The sequence below is a fragment of the Clinocottus analis genome, unplaced genomic scaffold (assembly GCF_023055335.1).
Source record: "Clinocottus analis isolate CAN_PGR_092001 unplaced genomic scaffold, fCliAna1.0.p SCAF_8, whole genome shotgun sequence".
NCBI lineage: Eukaryota > Metazoa > Chordata > Actinopteri > Perciformes > Cottidae > Clinocottus > Clinocottus analis.
The window spans coordinates 18564689-18587065 of NW_027176240.1; the positions used below are offsets into that span (position 1 = coordinate 18564689).

The 22377-nt window shown below is 41.1% G+C and overlaps 1 protein-coding gene across 1 annotated transcript in view; it reads left to right on the top strand.

The window, feature by feature from the left end:
• The window catches only part of LOC137779883 (serine/threonine-protein kinase 32C-like), a 104752-nt gene that overhangs the window by 78649 nt on the left and 3726 nt on the right, over positions 1-22377 (top strand). The window contains exons 5-11 of the mRNA XM_068568111.1: positions 6905-6942; positions 9361-9450; positions 9941-10044; positions 10147-10263; positions 17314-17439; positions 19490-19618; positions 20924-20991. Coding sequence (XP_068424212.1) covers positions 6905-6942; positions 9361-9450; positions 9941-10044; positions 10147-10263; positions 17314-17439; positions 19490-19618; positions 20924-20991 — 672 coding nt within the window. The remainder of the gene's footprint in view (positions 1-6904; positions 6943-9360; positions 9451-9940; positions 10045-10146; positions 10264-17313; positions 17440-19489; positions 19619-20923; positions 20992-22377) is intronic.

Below are 22377 nucleotides of genomic sequence, written 5' to 3' on the forward strand. Positions count from 1 at the left end.
CAAATGAATGCAAAAAAGAAACATTTAAAGCCATATTTTCATAAACTACTGTACAGTTTGGAGACCAACTTTGAGGGGGTTTGTTTGTAGGCACTTGTCAACACTTCGATCAATTCAATACCTTCTGCTGATATTCCTTTTTTTCAATTTCTGTATTGTAGAAGTGTCTTACCTGTAAATTTCTGAAAAGGTCTCTGTTTCCTAAATTCAATTCTCTTTTGAGTTTTTCAAAAGTTTTAGTGTTTCCCTCTATATGAGTCCATACTGCAGTTATTCCTTTTTCTCTCCAGCGAACTAAAGTACTATCTATCTGTCCAGGTCTAAACCAAGGGGTCATAGAGGGCCAGATCAAAAGCTTACCGTCTCCTTCCAATTTTTATTTCTTGACTATCTCCTTCCAGATATCCAATGTTTCATCTAAAATGAAATTATCTCCCTTTTGGTCATGGTAATCTTTTCCTCCTAGTCTGGCCTGGGATTGTGATTGGCTCAGATTTAATTCAATATGTTTCCATCCTACTTGATACTCCGGGAAGCACCAATAGACAATATATCTCAATTGGGTCGCTTAATAATATTTCTCTGAGATTTGGTAATCAACCTCCGTTCTGCCAGATATTTTAATGATTTTGCTTCCCACTGCAGTTTATATTTCTGCCTAATTGCCTCACTTGGAGTGTAATTAAAAGAGAGTACTTGTGTTTTTGAGATGTTCAGTTTATAGCCTGACATCCGACCACAGCCAGCTAAAATTGTCATAAGTTTTGGAATTGAAAAGTTGGGATTTTGGAGGTGAGTATCAAGTAAGTGTCATCTGCGAAGAGTCCTATTATATGTTCCTCCTTTGATATAATGATTGTTTTCACCTCTTTGTTTTGTCTAATGGCTTGAGCCAGAGGCTATGAATTTTGCAAAGAGGGAGGGGCTAAGGCAGCAACCCTGGCAAGTGCCTCTAGACAGCTTAAAACTACCAGACAGGTGGCCATTGATCTTAATTCTAGTGGTTGGGTCTCTATATAAAGATTGTACGCACCTAATGATTTGATTGTTAAAACCTCACCTTTCTAGCACTTTATACAGAAAAGACCAACTGACTATCGAATGCCTTTTCAGCATCGAGGCTGACCAGAGCTGCACTTATTTGTGGTGTATTAGCCTGTTCTGTAATATGTAGGGTTCGTCTAACATTATCCTGTGTTTGCCGACCTTTTATAAAGCCTGTCTGATCTTCATTTATTAAAAATAAAAAAAACATTAAAAAAAAAAACATACACTTTTATTATATAATGATCAGTATAAAGCCAAGATACAAATCAAGTGTAGTCAAGTTAGAGTCTCACAATTGTAGCAGTCATACCGGGTCGTAAGGCTTGAGAGCTCATTCATGTTTGCTCAGGGGGTCCCCTATGGAACTCCTGGAGTTTATCCCTCGCTTTCTGTGACATGGCTGGACCTTTCTCTTAGTGACCCGATACCTGCTGCCTCCCCAGAAGTTTGCGGAGCCGTGTTTCCAGGTCGCTCTCTTCTTCGGTAGTCTCCAGCTCCTCCACGGAGAATCCGCATCTCTTCAGCTCCCGCTGTGCTTCTTGTGCACTGACATATGTTCGGGTTCCCGTATCCCAGTGGATCCGGATATTTGTGTATGGTGCTTGGAAGCGAATCCCCTTCTCCTTTCTTATTCCATTGTATTCCCTGCGATTCTTGACGATCTCAGTCGCATAATTGTGGTCAAAGTAGAGAGTTCTGGTACTCAGTTGGATTCCTCCCTTTTTCCAAGCTTCTCTCAGTACCATGTCTTTAGTTGTGAACTCCTGGAAGTTGATAGTGATAGGTCTCTGAGGGGCTTCGAGACGGGGTTTCTGCGCCCTTGATCTATGAGGCCGCTGTATTCTGAGGTCCAAGTTTTGTGGTATTGGCAGCTCACTTTTGAGGAGTTTCCCGATGAAGTGTTGTACGGAGTTTCCCTACTCTCCCTCTGCCACGCAGAGAGGGAGGAAGGGCAGGTGCAGAGCGGTGCAGAGGCAGGTGCAAAGCGCTCTTATCCTGTCACCTCCACCGCCCATCCCTTTACCTGTTCTACCCGGGTCTTCGCCTCTCCAACTCGGTCGGACAGACTCTGTATTTCCGACAACAGGTGGTCAAGTTTGATGTTGATTCCTTATCCCATGTGATTAATTTCCTGTCACAGGCAGTCGTTGTCCCCTTTGAGATCAGTTTTTAGCTCTTATCGCCCTGATTACGTCACCGGGATCAGCTGTTTCATTTTCCCGTGATCTGTTTCAATGTTGCAAGCTTTTGCTTTATCTTGAGATTTGGGCATTTTTTATTCCCCCTTATGGCTTCTGGTAATTGTTTTCCCACTCATTTATCTCTTTCTCTGGTAAATATTAAATTCTCAAGTTGGTCCTTGGGTAAATTTGCGATGTAACTGGCATCTTACTACTCTATGGGGAAAACCATGACTTTCAAACGGAAGTAACACACTATATGTAAAACTATAAATGGAAGTAACTATAAACGAAAATAACACACTATATGTAAAACTATAAACTGAAGTAACTATAAACGGAGGTAACACACTATATGTAACACACTATATGTAAAACTGAAATGGGAAGTGAACATCAAATTGTCAAATAGTGATTGTCATTCCATGTGTACAACGCAACAGACTTCCACTAGTTCTAGAAAATGGAGGGAATTTAGTTGAAAGAACTAAATCTGCTTTTTTATTACACCACACTCAAACAATTACAATTAGGTAAAGAGCAGCCATGCTGGAGAGAGTATGGGCAGATAAATGCCAACCACTCACACATTTTTTGGACATGCCCAAAACTTCAAACATACTGGGACAAAGTCATTCAGACTCTGGAGGAGATCTTAATTTATAAGCTCCCCAGGAACACACAGACTGTTTATCTGGGACTAATACCTGGTAATCTAATACATAAGAAAGACAACTATCTATATAAAGTCTTGATACTGGCAGTTAAAAAGGCCATCACAAGGAGCTGGATTAAAAGCGCCCCACCCCCCTCCTCAAACAAAGGTCAGTGGCTGGACATTGTTGAGGAAATATACAATATGGAAAAAGTGACTCCTTTTCTAAAGGTGCTGTGAGAAAAGGATAGCATTAAAGGGGTTAAGTGGCTAGAAAAGAATGGACCTAAATAGCGTAAAGAGCGATTGTTGACCCCTATTGTTTTCATTCTCTTCATTTATCTAAATATGTATTTTATTTTATTTTTTGTCATTTATAATGTTTTGTTGCATTCTATGTTACCTGAAAAACATCTATAAATAAAAAGTATTAAATTTTTTTTTTTTTTTTTTAAAAAGCCATATTTTCATCACGTTCGAGTGTGTGGTATGCAGTCCCATAGTATATGATTTAAATCAGTGTGGACTGTGTACTAAATGAACGATTCAGTATGCCATTAGCAGCAGAATGTTGATACGGAACCTAACGATCTCTGCATATCGTGACTAGCGATAACAATGTTGCTCTCAGCAACTGAAAATCGCAACATTATCTCTTCCACTCAATATTCTTCCAGTATAATTTTAAGGCAAATAAAAGTAATTAAATATTTTAGTGTGAAATAAACTTTGTCACTAATGTTAAAAATAGCAACACCATCACTAACGTTACATATTTTACCCGAGATATAATCTACCTGATAGAAATATATGTAACAGGTCTCGTTACCACGGGCGTATTGGGCACTACAAAGACAGCCACACAATTAGCTTTGGTTGGTAATGAGCTTTATTTTGCCCTCGATACCAGACGACTACGTCGTTGCACACACAAACAGACAATTGCACCCAGCTGCGTATGATCACCCTCAATCTCATCACCTGTTCCCTGAGTTGCTCGTCCACTTCCCCTCCGCAGCTGAGTTTAAACCACACCCCCACATACCTCCACCGCCTGCCCGTCTAATGGTGCGATCACACCAAACTCGTTAAAAAAATTCTTGACGTGTGTTAAGATTTTTTTTGACGCAGGTCAAGAAGAAGTGTGTTCTCACCAAAAGCTGCAGGACTAATCGCGGCGTCACAAAGGGGACGTGGCTTATCTCCGCTGCTTTTCTCCTTGAAAAGAGCAATCTTTTCCGTTGTAGACTATAAATGAAATAACCACTGGATCTGCTTTATACTTGTCATTGAAACGTGTGAACATCATCTCTCGGTCTCTGGGTTCATAATCGTATCCATAGTCCCACAACAACCTGAATGAAGCCGCTATCAGCGCTCCTTCCGGGTGACCGGCAGCAGTTTGATTCAGCACCGGGAGGATGGCGGTGACGAGCGGCCCATCTCAGCAAACTGTGCTCGCAACTGGGCAACGTCTGTTCTCTGGGTCCCGGAGAGATGGCCTTCTCAATGGAGCTAGGCCGGATTGGTGGATTTTAGAACTTCAGGCCCCTCCTCCTCTCTCTTAGAAATCGCGGACAACAGACTCCGCCTCTCTCCATGCTTTTAGGAGGTTGAGGTGGTAGATCTGTGTAGCTCCGCCCCTGTCAGAACGCACCACCTCATAGTCGACATCCCCCACTCGCCGTGTGACCACAAAGGGCCCTTGCCACTTGGCGAGGAGTTTAGAGCTGGAAGTAGGAAGTAATACAAGTACCTTTTCTCCCGGTGAGAATTGTCTCAGCCTGGCTCCTCTGTCGTACAGCCGTTTTTGCTGCTCCTGGTGCTGGAGCAAATTCCCACGTGACATCCGACCCAGTGTGTGGAGTTTTGCTCGGAGGTCCAGGACGTATTGGATTTCATTTTTACTGGTGCTCAGCCCTTCCCCTCCAGTTTTCTTTTATCAGGTCGAGCACCTCACGTACTGTCGTGCCAAACAGCAGTTCAAAGGGAGAAAATCCTGTGGAGGCCGAGGGAACCTCCCGCACTGCAAACAACAGAAATTCCAGCCATTTATCCCAATTACATTCGTCTTCACTAATAAATTTACGAATCATGCACTTCAAAGTCTTATTCAGACGCTCCACCTGACCGTCGGTCTGTGGGTTGTACACACTGGTTCGAATATATTTAATGCCCATTAACCCGTAAAGTTCTCTTAGTGTACGTGACATGAACAACGTGCCCTAGTGCACTTCAAAGTCTTATTCAGACGCTCCACCTGACCGTCGGTCTGTGGGTTGTACACACTGGTTCGAATATATTTAATGCCCATTAACCCGTAAAGTTCTCTTAGTGTACGTGACATGAACAACGTGCCCTAGTCAGTCAGAATCTCTTTCGGGATCCCGACTCGGGAGATGACCTGAAACTGAGCCTAGGCAACGCTCTTTGCAGAAATGTTGTGCAATGGCACCATCTCCGGATATCGTGTTGCGTAATCCACCAGGACTAACACAAAGCGATATTCGCGTGCGCTCCGGTGAAATGGCCCGATGAGGTCCATGCCGATTCGCTCGAACGGAACCTCGATTAATGGCAGAGGATGCAAAGGCGCCCTCGGAATGGCCGGTTGATTTACCAATTGGCATTCCGGGCAGGACGTGCGCCAACGGCGCACCTCCCCCCGGATGCCCGGTCAATAAAATCGGGTCATTATCCGGTCTAGCGTTTTTCATATCCCATGTGACCAGCCATCGGGTTATAGTGAGCCGCCTGGAAAATCATTTCCCGGTGGCTTTTTGGCACCAACAACTTGGTGTTTTCCTGCCCTGTCTGAATATCACAACTCACCCGGTACAGCCTGTCCCTAATCAATGCGAAGTGCGGATATGACTGCACTGTGTCGGGGCGCAGCAGCTGACCATCAACCCGTATCACTTGGTCAAAGGCCACGCGCAGAGTATTGTCAAGAGACTGCTTAAGCTGAAAATCCTCCATGGAGTGGAACTGGGGAGCCGGTGAAGCCTCCACAGGGGTCTCCGCCGGTTCCTCCTCTCCCTCCCCGTCTGCAGTGTCGGACAACCTCGCGTCCCCGCTGAACACAGCGCATATATCGCATGACCCTGTCTGCCGTAAACGCACCCCCGCTGCCTGCCCCATTAACTTATTAAACCCGGGCCAATGGGTTCCCAGGATCAGAGGGTGCATAAGGCGGGAGCTAACCGCAGCCTTTACATTATGCATTTTTGATAATTATGTTTAGGAACTAAACATAATTATCGTTTTAGTGCCTTTGTAAAAAGGCACTAAAAGTGTTTGAATAAATGTTAAATATTTAACTGCAAAGTAGTAATGCATGATACCTTTTTTGAATTGAATCATACCTGGATGTTTGCTGAAATTAATTGGCTAGCCCTACACCAAAAAAAATCCACCAGCCGCCACTGGCATAACGTAAACATTTTCACGAAAGTACAGGCTTTCGCCATGTATGTATTAATGACGTTTTATGTCCGTGTACTTTTGTAAAATTTGAAGTTCTCAAGTAGCTCATGAGGAGTAGTCGTCCAGAAATCACAGATCCCTGTAGTATATTGTATAGTTTCTATGTATAATATAGTTTGTCTGTCGAAGAAGTGTCCTGGAGCAGAACACTGAAACCTCAGTTTCTCCCTGAGAGCTTCGCAGCAGCCCACTGCTCCTGAATTACTAAGGATTGGAATAATTTACCCACTGTGGGATTAATAAAGGATTATTAAAATTAAAATACAAAATCTGCATCCTCCACTCAATTACGTCATCTTATTGTGCTGTCTCGTGTCTACAATAGTTTAAAGGTACCTGGGCAATTAGCACCACCTATATCTTGATGCAGCCCACTAGTAATATTCTCATCACAGTTTTTAATGAAACTATATGAATACTATTGAGCCACCGGACCTGTTTGCCTTGTTTTTGACCTAATACGAGGTTGTTTTACGGTATTAACATGTTTTACATGGTAAATGGTGATTAGTGTGTCTCCTATTTTCTCCTTTAGAGATGTGAAGCCGGACAATGTCCTCTTGGATGAGCAAGGTAAGGACGTGAACTGCTTGCTTTGTGTTTGTTTAACTTTGTTTGTGCAGCACATAAAATAATACTCATCCTATGTAGCTAACCTACATAGGATGGAAAAATGCAGGCTAAAGTATCTTTCTCAGAGCTTGTTTCATTATTACATGTCTGATACAAGACAGCCAATCTGTACACATGGTCTCAAAACAACCTCCATTTTGATAATCAAAGGGGCTTATTTTAGTTTTGGGATTGGACCATTATAATTTAAATCTACATGAACAATATTATGACTCCAACACAGACTTATGATATCCATTTCTATGCGGATGACACAATCCACCTTAAGCTGTGTCAATATAACAGTATGCTTTTAATGTTCTTCAAACATCCTCAAACCTTTACTGAATGCTGACAAAATGTATTTTATTCTCAAGAACCCGTAATTCTATTTTAGAATGTATATTTCTTCTATCTGTGTATGTCATTTCCCGATCAACATCACTGTATTATTTTAGTTTATTAATGTATCCTACTAAAGTAACCTCTACTGTATTAAAGTACATCTCTTTTGTAATTTAAAACTACTGTTCAGAGCAGATCCCAGAACTCTTTATTGGTGAAACCCCACCAATTAATACTTGGGAAGACCACCCTCCACCTTTTGCACCATATAAATAGAGTAATTTTGAAATTCTTTGGAAATGCCTGTTTTTTTTGTGTGGTTTCACCTGCATGGGATCAGTGACCATATTTTCATTGTCAGCACATCTGTCAAACTACATCAAAACATGCCACCTGATGGCAAGAGATTTGACTGCCTTTCTATATGGTATGAATTGGGCATGGTCGGAGGTACTTATGTCTCATGGATAGATCTTAACTCATGGTTTAAAAACAAATTACACTGTGAAAATGCATGCTGGGTATAGCCCGGCCACTCAGTCGCACAGGAGACTTTTTGTCTCTTCCTGTGTGGGTGGGTTTTACCCAGAAGGCAGTTTGGTGGTGTAATTTAAACAAACATAACTAAAGTTCTATCCCTGACACATAAATTGTTGCCAAGACTGTATTCATACCTACATACCTTTGGGCCCTAAGTCTCTCTTTGTTTAGCTTCCCAACAAACACTAGGAACAAGTTAAACAAAACAAATTAAAATGCATTGAAATGCATTGAAACGCATTAAAGCCCGTTTTAACACAGCAATGCTTAATAGCGTTAATTATTTTACCATGCGTTGATAGCTCTTTCTTTTTTTGGCATTGTCAGGGTCTTATCACACAGGTGGTGCACTTTAAATCTCTCCCATACAGCATAGTTCAGACCTGGGCATCTTACGGCTCTGCATTCCGGCCCGCGTGAGGTAAATCATAAATTAAAAACATATGAATGAGATACACCTTATAAATACTATACAACAACACTGCCTTTACTTTGAAGGTGCTTCCGTAGCTTCACCTACAGTCACTGTTGCTGACTTGCCGACATTAGCCTGACATCAAAGCACATATTGTTATGCAGTTTCTGTCCTCAGTGGGTGCTCCACCTCACAAAACTCTCACAGACGGTGAGTAGTCTCAAAGGAGCCTTGCGCTGCAGTCTCCACGTCCAGATTAAAAATTAAACATGCATCCGCAAAACTCCTGACCCCGCAAGTCAGTATCACTTGGATAGATCTTTACTCTTCTCTCAAAGAGGAGAACTTTCCACACATGAGGAGGCCTGCTCAGAAGATGTTTAGTGCACTTGTTCAAGCGCAACACAGACTGGACTTTTGTCACTGAGTAAAAAAAATGAACTGAGCTGGAAATCATCAAAGGCACTTATTGCTTTTATATACAGATCAGCAATTATTTATCATCTTTAATATGCATATTTAAGGTAAGGAACAAACTGAACATGGACAAAAGATGGAGTGGCTTGTCCATAACAGGGACCCTTACAACTGAACACACTGTTTATGTTGTTCCCTGATAAAATACAAATGTTTCTCTAGTACCTGTTCAGAAAAAAAGAAAAAAGATTTATTTATAAATATATATATATATATATATATATATATATATATATATATATATATATATATATATATATATATATATATGTTAACTTGCTGTTGTTCCAAAGTGCCTGATATATTGTTCTGATAACATTACTTTAAAATAAAAGCGCACAATACACTAGTTTTTACATAGTTATTGAATTTGGCGCATAATGCAATTAATGGCAGAAAAACCATGCGATTAATCAGTTAATTTATTTCAACTTTGCCCAGCCTTAATATACATATATATTTAGATATGATATGAAATGTATTATTTCCTATGTGTTCAGAGACATGTCTTTACAAATACCAATATGTTCATTTCATAAAATATTTTTATATAAGTTCTCATAGATTTAGTCTTGATTGATTTTGTGGTTGCTTTTTCTCAGGTCATGCTCACCTGACGGATTTCAACATAGCAACAATAATAAAGGATGGAGAGAGAGCCACAGCCTTGGCTGGAACCAAGCCCTACATGGGTAACACCTCGTCAACCCTGACATCACATCTGACTACTTTGTACAAATTAATGTCCCAATAGGACAAAAGAAAGGTTAAAAGAATAAAGCTGTTGTATTCTTTGAATAGGAGAATGTATGTACCTTTACAAGAATTGATTCACCTTTACAATAGACTGTAAGCATGAGGTAAGCTTCTAGTAGATCCTGTATTCAAACAAGATACTGCTGATTTTCTAAACATATTTTTGCTCGCTCATCATCACTAAAGAGGCACTCGTTTAAATTAAATGAAAAGAAATGACACACCTCGTGACTATTTGTGTAAAAGCTGAGACAAAAATGTCCCATTTTGTCTTGTGATAAGGCTGCACAAGGAATCTGAACAGTTTCTGTTGACATTTTGCAAAGGAGCACTTTTGTAGCTTTTGATTTTTTAAACCACATGTGCAGGCAGCGGTTGGAAAAGCTTTTTACTGATCCAGAAGTGGTTTTCTGTTTGTGCTTTCAGCCCCAGAGATCTTCCAGTCTTTTGTAAGTGGGGGAACAGGTTACGCCTTTGAAGTAGACTGGTGGTCACTAGGGGTGACGATTTTTGAAGTGCTGCGTGGATGGGTAAGGCATCATGGAAAGTTTTCCTCTTGTTAGGTTGCAAAACTGAACATGGCTCTATTCATCCCTTCCACCTTTTTCCTTGTCATCCTGTTATCACACCAGAGGCCCTATGACATCCACGCCAGTAACTCTGTGGAGTCCCTGATTCAGCTCTTCAGTACAGTCAGTGTCCAGTACAGCCCGGCCTGGCCCAAGGACCTGGTTTCCCTCTTGAGGAAGGTGAGCCGGACACATTAGGTTACCATTCAATAGTTTGATTCATGTCATAATTAAAACTTGGAAATCTCTTCCCACTGAGAGATAGGTGATTAGGACGTTTTCCATCACCAATACAAGTAGTGAATGTCTCTTAGATTAAGTTGAACTGCTTGGATTAAATGAATACAATCAGAGATGTTCGTCGAAATATCTTTTTAATTTGAGAAATATGCATGTTGTTAGATGACTAAAACAAACTTATTATACTCCAAATATCAGAAATTGTAAAAGTAAAAATTTAAGCAAAAAATGGACATTTGAGAGGATTTGTTTCTTTGTAATAGTACATTTGTTTGTGTTCTGTGAATTTTGAACTGTTTGTCAAAACAACAATTTGTAGTCATCGCGTTGGACTTTTTTTGTTGCATTTTCTCACGCACAGATAAAAGAAAGATACATTCTAAAATAGAATTATGGGTTCTTGAGAATAAAATACATTTTGTCAGCATTCAGTAAAGGTTTGAGGATGTCTGTAGAAAGACAAAAGCCTACTGATATATTGACAGGGTGGAGAAGAGCCATGTACATACAAAATTGTGTTATCTGCATTGGAACGGAAATCATAAGTGTGGGTTGGAGTCATAATATTGTCCATGTAAATTGCTAATAATAATGCAGTCGGAGCAAGCTGAAATCATGGACAACCTGTCGCTACCCAACGCTCTGTTAGCCCCGCGGCAAACTCTCTGTTCGTGTCGCCTCAAACGCGTCTGTCGCGTCGCTCGCTGGGAAAAGTCGTTAAATTGTGAGCATGAGTGCGTACATGGGCTCCGTGTCTGAGTGTCCTGGACGGAGCGCTCTGGACGGTCTCTTTTGCTTTGCTGCTGATCAATTAAGCTTAATCATCAAAATTAAGCTTTTCTGGAGATCGGAAAAGCTCCCCTTGAGCTCACTGTCCCCACGAACATTCATATTTGGATACGCCGAGACCTTGACAAACACAGTACCGGCCGTGGGTGCCCAGCAAAGACGACAGAGAGAGCGGAAAAGACAGAATTTTGACAAGAGAGGGAGGCTACATGCTAGGCTAAAGGCTAGGGCTACTCGGCCACCACTACTTAGCCTGTTGTTAGTTAATGTTCGCGCTCTCAAAAACAAAATGGATGAGCTGAGAACTAGGACTACAACTCAGCGTGTCTCTACGTGAGCAACAGGTGGTGCTCGGACGTACAGGTGGTTGAAAGACACTGCTTGGCTAGTGTTGAACTGTTCGTGGTGAAATGTAGACCCTTCTTCTTGCTAAAGGAGTTCAGTGCAGTGTTTATATTTGCAGTTTACATCTCGCCACGAGTGGACTCCACAACGCCATTGGGGCTGCTGCATGACGTCATCAGTAAACAAGAGACTGGACACCCGGATGCTGTTTTCTGTAGTCGGCGAGTACAACCATCGCAACCTCAAGAGTGTCCTCCTAAAATACCATTAACAAATGAACTTTCTGACAAGGGACAATAACATCCTGGACCATGTGTACAGCGACATAAAGGGGGCCTGCATGGCTGTGCCCCAGCCACACTTTGGACAGTCCAATCACATCTCAGCGTTCCACTACCTAGTATACAGCCAACGATTCAAGCAAGCCCCTCCAGTAAGTAAAACTGTTAAGGTGTGGAATGAAGAAACTGAAATGGTTCAGGACGGCTTTGGAGTACAAACTGGGGCATGTTTAGAACTGCTGCTCTGAGGAATGACTGTGGACTTAGAGGAATAAACGTCCAGTGTAACGGGCTATATCAGCACATGTGTAAAGAACATTGTGCCCACAAAGCACGGCAGGATTTACCCCAATCAAAAACCCTAGATTAACTGTGAAGTTCGGACCATGCTACATGCCCGCTCCTCTGCATTCGCCTCGCAACGCAAGAAGGCCAAATACGACCTGAGTAAATCCAAGAGACGATACAGACAGAAGCTGCAGTGATTCTACTCCACCGCAAATTCCTGACCCATGTGGCAGGGCCTGCAACACATCACAGGAAAAGAGAAGCAGCGGGGTCACAACCAGCCAAACTTCACTTCCAGATTAGCTGAATGAGTTCTATGCCCACTTCGAGGTCCTCAACACCAACCCACAGGGAGGACTCTTGACAACAAAGTGCACACAGGACCCGCTAAAGTTTGCGTATCGCCAGATCCAGTCCACTGATGATGCAGTTAACAACGTCATCTACACAACTTTCACGCACTTAAAGGGCAAGGACATCTAGGCAAGACTGGTTTTCATAGATTTCATCTCAGTGTTCAATACTGTCATACCACACAAACTCTGTCCAACACTCATAGTCTGACGTCAAAGCAAGTATTGTTATGCAGTCTTAGTCTGACACCTGCTCTCTGCAACTGGATGCTGAACTTTCTATAAGGCAGACCCCAATCAGTCAGAGTTGACAACTGCACATCTGTCACAAGAACTGTGATGATGATGATGACTGCGTACAGAAGAGAGTTGGACGATCTTGTGGTCTGGTGTCGGGATAATAATCTCTCTTTGACCGCAAATAAGACCAAGAAGATGATTATCGACCCAAGGAGGAAGAGGGTGCAGCCAGTGGCGGCTGGTAACACTTTTTTGGGGGGGGGGGAGGCACAGGCGCAGTTGGACGGGCGGTTTAAATCGCACTCCACAATGAGAAGAAAAGAGGTTTTGAGTAGAATATTCTGAAAAACAAAGCTTTATTTCAAGAAGACACAGCGCTCAACACTGTACAGTGACAACTATCAACAAACTAACTTTGGGCATGAGAGGTTCAGAGCAGAATGGTTTAAGAAACATTGGGTTGAGTTTCAGAAGTTTACAGAATAAATGAGGTTCCCACACCCTTACATAAAAGAGGTTTAGAGCAGAATAGATTCAGAAAGAGATGCATCACATTTTACATTGTGTGTCAAGTTCTGTCAGCTGTTTAGCGCATTTCCCCACTTGAAAGGGATTGACCCATCCACTCGGATTTTTAACTGGACTTCACTCCAATGAAAAAACAACTTTTCTCTTTTTTATCTCCTTTTATTTTTGAGATTTAGTTCATGAAGTTGATAATTTCCATTTCACTGAAAAAAAAGCTCCCATTTAGCAAAGCTCCCTTCAGCAACTAAGGGTGAAAAACCTTAAATAAAACAGAAAAAAGCCACATTTCAGAAAGCACCCTTTCCGTATGAAATCAAAACACCCGCGCTATCAACCCACACACAAGCGACATTTCACCGCATCAGCTGTGCCTCCACCAACATGTTAACAAACAATTAACGCTGCCACACGTAGATGCGCTGCGGAGGTGCGCCGCGCGTTCCAGCGCACACGTCAGTCTATATGGTGGCCATCACCAACAAAGTGTCTCTCTCTTACCGGCTGCCTCTCCGTGTCTGCAGATGTGTCTGTTATTCTTGGCTTCTCACTCTGTCAGATTTCTAATCTTCCCCGCAGCTACTTCCGGTGCCGATAGCTACGCCCCCTTTTCAGGTTTCGGCAATAATGTTTCTAATTTCTGTTTATTATCTAGTCTACTTATTTATCTCCACATTATTTCTTCATTAATACATATTACTTTCTTACCTCCACATTTCCCTCTTTTTAATATATACACACATATATATTTTAATATAATCTAAATTCCACGTTTGACTTCACATTGTGTGTTTGACAGAGTAGGCCCCACTTCTTTAATTTAGCCCTCTCTCTTTCAAGTTGGCAGTTAACTCTCTGGTTGACGTCAATTATGTCTGTGACAAGCCTTTTTTTCCATTGAGAGCATGGCTAAGGCATTCAGTCCCTCCTGAGTGGTGTTCCTGAGAAAGTTTTAACCATTTTCAGTGTTGAAAAACACCTCTCAGCCTCAGCAGTGGTCATGGGAGTTGTGATGATGATTTTCAGCAGTGTTTGTGTCTCTGAAAATTCCTCAGATAGATTATTTTCCATGAACAACTGAAAAAAGATCCAAAGCACCACAACAGGACCGAAATTCCTCTGTGCCATAGATGAGGCTAAGTTCTGTCTTCAGCTTACGTCCATTGAGCGTTGGATAGGCCTTCAATGTACATTGACGTAGCATTCAAACTGGGGGCCCTGCAGTAAGGTGACACTAATGAGGTTGTTTTTGAGCTCAAGTATGGTGTCACAAACTCACAGATAAATATATAGAGAGAGACCGAGAGATAAGTTGTGAGGAAATATCTACTACAAATAGGCTTCATACTGCAGACAAAAGCCAACAATCAGAGTTGACAAAACACTATGTTTTGTATGTCTTGATAGCTTATCAATTTAGACAAAAGGCTAGGAGCCACGTTGATGCTCTAGCCTGGAGCTATGACACACACACACACACACACACACACACACACACACACACACACACACACACACACACACACACACACACAAACTAACTTGTTGGGGGTTGAATTGGTATTTTAGATTAAGTTATATATCCACCCAAATCTAGCAATGTCCAACATGTGTTCTGCTGTGGGAAAGATAAAACGTTAAACTCTAACACAGGCATCTGCTGATTTTGACACTCACCTCTGCAGCAATCCTTCCAAGCTTATCTTCCTTCATAGCCCGGCACTTCCTCGGCTGCTTAGAGCCACTGCTTTGCTCCACCACCATTGCATTGATTGAATCTCTGTAAGTAAAAATAATAATAATTTCAAAATCATATTTATCTTATTACTATGGTTGATGTAAAAGAAGGATGTAATGACTAAACTTACAGAATAATAACAATAATGAAATTACCTGATTTTTTGTGTGTCCTCTTGGAACTGCTGGATGCATCTATTTATATTGACTGAATCTATGTTTCTCTTCTGGAGCTTGGCATAGAGGATGTCTACATGTGGCATTATCCGATGAAACATTTAAAGGAAGAAGTTGAATTCAGGGTCCTCCAGTAGCCTGATGTGGCCTCCTGCTTCTTGGCTGGTCTTGTCATCAAAGCCACCTAATGCTTGAATTCTTCCAAAGCATTCAATGAGGTCATTTCTATGCTCAAACACAGTATTGACGGAACGGCTGCGAAAGTTACACTTGACATTGCTGGCTGTTGGCAGTCTATGGGCCACTGTTTCATCAAGGACAGCGATCAGCTTGGAAGATCTTGAAAAGAACACAGCAAATCCACCCAGGCCGGAACATTTTTTTACTTTGACTATGTGAGAAGTGGTCTGTTGCATTATGAGATTGAGCTGATGGACATAGCAGTGGATATAGTGGGCATTTGGGTAGTCATCCTGCATTCTATTCTGATCACCTGAAGTGGCACCCCTCATTACACTGGCAGATGAGTTTACTTTTCTGCTCACCTTGGAGGATGGCAGCAAGGCGTTCTTTAAATGCCACGGCAATGGTCTCTGGTGTAGCTGACTGCAGAGGGATGAACTTAAAGAATCTTTCCTCCACATTAGCATCATTGATGTAGCGAAGCACAAGCACAGGTTGGGTTTGTGTGCTAATGTCCATGGTCTCATCTGCTTGGATTGATAGAAAATTGCTACTTTGAACTTCACTTATGATTTGTTCCCTCATAACAGACAGCATTCATTCTGGACTATTTTGGATGTTCCCTTGAACACAGTCGCGCTCTCGAGATGCTCTTTCAGTGCACCGTCAAGTGAGACAACAATGTCCACCAAACCACGGAATATCTCTGGGTTATCCAAGTTCTCGTTCTCATCATCGGCAGGGCCAACTCAAATGCAGCACAAAACTTGACACAGTCCATTATTCTTGAGAGAATGTGTCTGTTTTTCCGAAATTCTTCGTTGTGTTTTTGAATGCCAATTCGGTATCCTTTGTTGAGCTGCTCTGCTATACTCAGTCTTCCAAACAGGGTTAGCTTCATGCTGTTAGCTAGATGGCTGCAGTCACTTTGCATACGTAGGACAGAGGTGGAAAGGGTAAAGACCTCTAAATTCCTCATAATGCAGATCAGCGAGGACCTCACCTGGTCTCATAACACACTGCAGAACATTAAAAAGGCCCAGCAGGGACTGTATTCCCTACTCAATCACAGTGTGGTATGGAAACTGGACAGGACAGGAAGGAACTCCACCGTGTGATAAAAACGGCATCTCAGGAGCAGCCTTCCCCCCCTCTCATTTACTCCACCAGAGTAACCAGGAGAGCACACTGCATCATCAAGGACACAACACACCCCCAGCACAAACTCTTCTCACTCCTGCCAGCAGGCAAACGCTACAGGAGTCTGAAGTCCAGAACCACGAGACTGACAAACAGTTTCTAAAAAACTACTGCAAAATGTTGCCAGTTAGCCTGTCGGCTTGAAGCAACACCAAAATCAAAGTAATTACGAATTGACCAACTTCCTCCTGCAGTAAATAAAAACAAAACACGGACATAATGATTGAAACTTGTTAGCTTTTAAAAGTTTTGGCTAACTAGCAAGCTCACTGAATAGCTTGTTGATTTTCTTAGCCTCAAAGAAAAGAGGCAGTGTTTGCAGGGCCAACTCATTGGTTATATATAAAAATTTTATTCTGAAGATGTTCCTCTGAGAAAGTTGCAAAGCTTTGTGAGGTGTCTGTGGTGGCGCTTGTCAACAGGCGCTGGCTCACACGACTAACATTGGCTCTTCACTTTGAAGTATTATTCCAAGCTTGTAACTGTGCCCTTACAAAAGCATCCAGAATGTCTTTTTTATTCATTTAATTTTAAACACTTTGTGCTCCATATTCTTATGCATGCTTATAAACAGGGAATTTAATTTTCTATAAAAAAATATCTCCAGTCTAAATTTATACAGTGTTTATAGTTAAAAAACTAAATCTAATATATCAAATGTGGAATTTTCAATGGCGGTCTTAGAAAAAAACGGCAGGATTAGAAATTTACCAATATGTTGAGTTAATTTCACCTCCCAGAGGGAAAAGTCTGGCTGTGTCTTGGAAGGTGACGTGTGTGTGTGTGTGTGTGTGTGTGTGTGTGTGTGTGTGTGTGTGTGTGTGTGTGTGTGTGTGTGTGTGTGTGTGCGTGCGCGTGTACCTTCCTTCCAGCTACTGACAGTGAACCCAGAACATCGTTTCTCCAGCCTGTCTGACATGCAGACATCTCCCTACCTTGCTGACATTAACTGGGACGCCGTCTGGGAGAAGAAGATGGAGGCCGGGTTTGTTCCTAATGTTAGTGTCAGGCAATCAGATATCAACAAATACATACGATGATGGCGTCTGTGGCTCTGTAATTTTTTTGAGCAGTGTGTAATGATTGTCCCTCACGCATCACTCAAGGGAGAAAAGCACTACGCTAATTTTAGGACAAGGGCAGATCAGCTATTAACATGGTGTGGTATGTTTAGTAAAGAAAAAAAACACATGACCAAGAAATCGGTTACAATGACTGTTATTAAGGCTAAATTAAATGTGACAAAACAAACAGAGGATTAGCAACAACCAATTACCCCTCCCCAAAACACAACTTAATCCCCAGCACTCAACAGTCCCGTAGTTCATTGGCATCTCTCCAAAACAAAACCCCATCGTCACCTCCTTCTGGTCCCTTTACATATCGCCGCACAGCTGATCAACAAAAATAAATACTAATAACTCAAAATTATCCTATTCGATCCGTTCCTTCAGGCCACCGATAACATACAGTACAGCACTTAATGAAAAGAAAATAAACAAAGGTTTCAGTTTTTTAGGTGCTGTATATGAGGTGTATATTTTTAAAGGTGCAAATTGAAATTTTTACCAGATGTCAGTAACAACCCAAGTAATCCATAGATACAAAATAAACTAAACAATTACATTCAGAAAGGAAGTTACCTGTAATAAAATGGTGCAGGGAAAAAGTATTGACCACGCTTCATTAAATGAATTAATACTTCTCTCCGACCTTTGTTGCTTTAAGGCTCCTGTATGGAGAAACTAGTCTCATGCGTTGCTCGGGTGTTATTTCGGCCCATTCTTCCACACAGTCTTCAAATTATGAAGCTTCAATGGGCCTCTTGTGTGAAATCTGATCTTTAGCTCTTTCAACCTTATTGTTGCAAACATTCTCATACATTGGTTACAGAAGGCTTTCTAAACTTCTGAATGTTCCAGTTAGCATTGTTGGGACCATAATAGAAGTGAAAAGAACAAAATTTCACCATAAACCGATCACGACTAGGCGCTCCTCCCAAGATTTCTGACAGAAGAGTTAAAATAATTATCAGAAGTGTTGTCCAAGTGCCAAGGACCACTTGTGGAGAGCTCCAGAAAGACCTGGAATTAGCAGGTCCAATTGTTTCAAAGAAAACACTAAATCTAACTTTTTTTTGAAAGGTGTAAGGCACATTTTCCACAATAAAAAAATGCTCTGGCACACCAACAACGAAAAAGGTTACAAAATGTCCCATTGTATAATTCAGCATATATGATGGCGACTTTGGTTGAGTGATTAGCATGCACATCTTTCAATCAGAGGATTGGTGGTTCCAGCCCTGGCCATGCTAGTCCTGGTCATTGCGTCCTTGAGCAATACACTTCTCTGAATTGCTCACTGTTGCTGCGTCTACAGTGTATAGAGCAAAAATGTAAGTTGCTTTGGATAAAAGCGTCATCATTGTAAGTAACTATTTTGCTTACAAAATCTCACTTATGAGACTAATTTCATGCATGAGACTAGTTTTTCCGTACAGGAGGCGTCTTGAACCAACGAAGGCTTTTGTACCAAGTATTAAATACATTTCAGTTAGCACGTTCAATAGTTTGTCCCTGTGTCATTTCACATTATTACGCTTTACTTCAATTCTAAACTTGTTTGTTTGGTTTTCTTTGTATGTATGGATAACTTAAATTGTTACTGACATCTGGTTGAAATCTAATGTCAATAGTACCTTTTGAAATATATTTTAAAATGGTGAAATGTTCAATACTTACTCTACCCGATGCAAAACTTAGAAGCACACACCAGCACTCCTCCATGTCTGCTGATCGTAACAAGCATGTGTCACACTTGCAACTAATTATTACAAAGGAAACTGCCGCATCTGCTTCATTGTATTCCTCCATGATGTGTAAACACAGGCTTAAAGTACATTACCGCCTGCATGAGAGTGTGTTCATAGGCGCTATTCAGCTCAGTGTGCACATATGCACTCATTGCCTCCTTGTACACCACAGCTGATTTATGACCCTGTGTGTGAGTGTTTGTAATTATCTCCTGTACCCACCTCCCTCCCAACAGAAAGGCCGCCTCCACTGCGACCCCACCTTTGAGCTGGAAGAGATGATCCTGGAGTCGCGTCCCCTGCACAAGAAGAAGAAGAGACTGGCCAAGAACCGGTCTCGTGACAACAGCAAGGATTCTCAGTCTGTAAGTGATGATATCCTGTGCACAGAGATGTATGAGTCTAAAATACATCAAATCGGACAGTGATTTAGAATGCACAGACAAACAGTGCAACAGTGTTAATGTTCTGTGAACAAATGACATAATACATGATAAATCCAGCTTGTGTGTGTGTGTCAGGGGCGGATTGTCCATAGGGCCGACGGGGTTGCGACCGGCCCACCTCCATCATCAACTGGCCGTCTTTCTGACATTGCCGGCCCGATTACAATCTATGCTTCACAAAACTTGTTAAATTACGCTCATACTTAAAGTCAATAATCACTGCTCAGTGACTGACCAACCGACCAACTGACTTCTCCTTCTACTTCTCCTAGCAATCTGCACTTACACTTATGGTTTCCACACCCAGCATGCAACATTACTGATTGTGATCTGTAGTCACACTTATGGTTAGCATGTTGCTTTCAAATTTTCAGAGCTTTTTGTGTTTTATGATATTCTGCTTTGATTTTAATCCAGAACTCCGGCAGAGTTGTACATTTAAGTTTCCTTTTAGGGTCAACGTTATCACGTAGCCTCTTGATAGATTTCAAGACTAGAAGACTCAGGTGCACAGATGGATGTATCCAGTAATTTTTCAGAATAAAAAGTCTTTTGGCCTTGATTTTATTTTATTTTATTGATTTTTTTCATTCTTTCTGTGCAGCCACAAAGCCGTTTTTGAACGTGATTCGACAGCATGGCACCAACATGTTGTATTACCATGTGACTTTAATGCACCTGAGATCAGAGCAAGTTTAGGTTCCTTTTACTTAATGTAGTCTGTATAGTAGCTCTGTAGTTGTATAACCATCTGATACTAGCCTAGAGTTATGCATATTCATCTACAACCTATACCTAAATAGGAGTGTTACAATAGCAGTATCATTTTATTCCATTTGTCCATCCAGCCAATGGGTACAGCCAAATGTTACTAAAAAACACGAACTACCGGGCCACTTTTTTCTCCCAGTCTGTGTGTGTGTTTTTGTGTGTTTTCCTGTACTCCGTTAGGACTAAGATTATTAAATTATGAAACCGTCACTGCGGTTGTCATGGCCTCAAATGCTTTATAAGCTTCTATTTCTTCGGGACAAAAATCCAATTTAGTGGGATGTCCCGCAAACAATTAATAAATTATTTAAAAGAGAAACTGAAAGAAATGACCAACGAAGGAAAGAAAAAGGAAATAATAACCTCAGAATTGACAAAGTTTCTTCTGCTGTTCTTTAATGATAACAAGGTTGATGTTGATTTTGATGATGATGTTTTGTCGACTGCCTGCAGGAGAATGACTACCTACAGGAGTGCCTTGAAGTAGTGCAGCAAGAGTTCATGATCTTCAACCGGGAGAAGTAAGAGCAGCAGACCATCTAAAACACATTTTCTGTTTTCTATTTTCATCCACAGTGAAAAACAAAATACAGAGGGAAACATATCCACCTCCTTGACACAATGCAAAATAGTATGAGCATCATACAAATAAATCCAGAGTGTCTTTATGGGTGCATGGAAACAAAGTCATCATAAAAATATTTTTTGTTCCAGTAAAATTGGAATTTTTTCATCTTTACTACTTGTTTCCTTCATTGAAAGGCAACATAGTTTCATCTGAAAGGGCCAGTGGGTTAGGTGGGATTTATTGGCAGAAATTTATCACCCATAACTATGCTTTAATGTAATGTACCATAAGAATGGTTATGTTTTTTTCGAATCCTTTGAAGGAGCCGTTTATACCACAGAACGGACAAAGCAAACGCTGTCTCTAAATCGGGTCATTCGTGTTTTTACAATGAAGTACGGTAGCAGCTTGGATTTGGTGGCGCAAACTTACTTGCATTATTTTGTTAGTTTTACACACAGTAGTGTACAAACCCAAAACTTACCATTAAAGATGGTAAGAAAGTGGATGTTGTCTATCTTCCAGATAGATTTGACAGACCCCGGTATTTGCTTCTTGTCTAATCGAACTGTGTTGACTTTGTTGCTGTGTTCTTAGACATCAGCAATTACTTTTTTTTAAACGTATAAGTGCCATGTTATTCTAACAAATAATGGTCAGATCTATGAAAAGAAAATTTTCTTTCAGCATGTTGTTGAGAGTTTGAAGTAAGCGTTTACCTCACTGCTCGCCGCCATTTAAACCGCAGCTGGCAACTAAAGCTGAGCTATGAACGAACGCTGAGCACTGAGCTAACGCTGTATGTGAAGAGGCACAGCAAATTATATATTATGTCCAATATTAAAACAATACCATAGAGCATGCAGTATGTTGAGATGAAGTTATATATTCTTACAGGAGATGATGACACATTATGCCCAATCTGTATGACTGGAGTCGTCAGTAGTCTGAATTAACTTTGATATGTAAATCAAAGATAGTAGAAGGTTTTTAGGGGCCCACCCTGCTGTGACTCAATAATCTTTTATAGGTAAATATACACAGTACGTCAGAAATACAGCCTATCATCTTGTATATCATTGAATATTTCTGCAATGTAAAGGGAGGAATATTGCTTTTAATTATTGGCTTTTTAAAAAAAAAAATTAATTGTTACTGAAATCCTTCAATTTGGCAAAAGTCTTATCCTTATGTTCTTAATCCTTATGCTCTAATTAATTGCGATCTACTGCTATTCATAATGGAGGGCATAAAGTGTAAAATTAGTATTGTGCAACAGACTCAAGGCTGCTGTATTTTTCTGCCCTTCCAGATTACAACTTGTTTTATGGTGTATGTA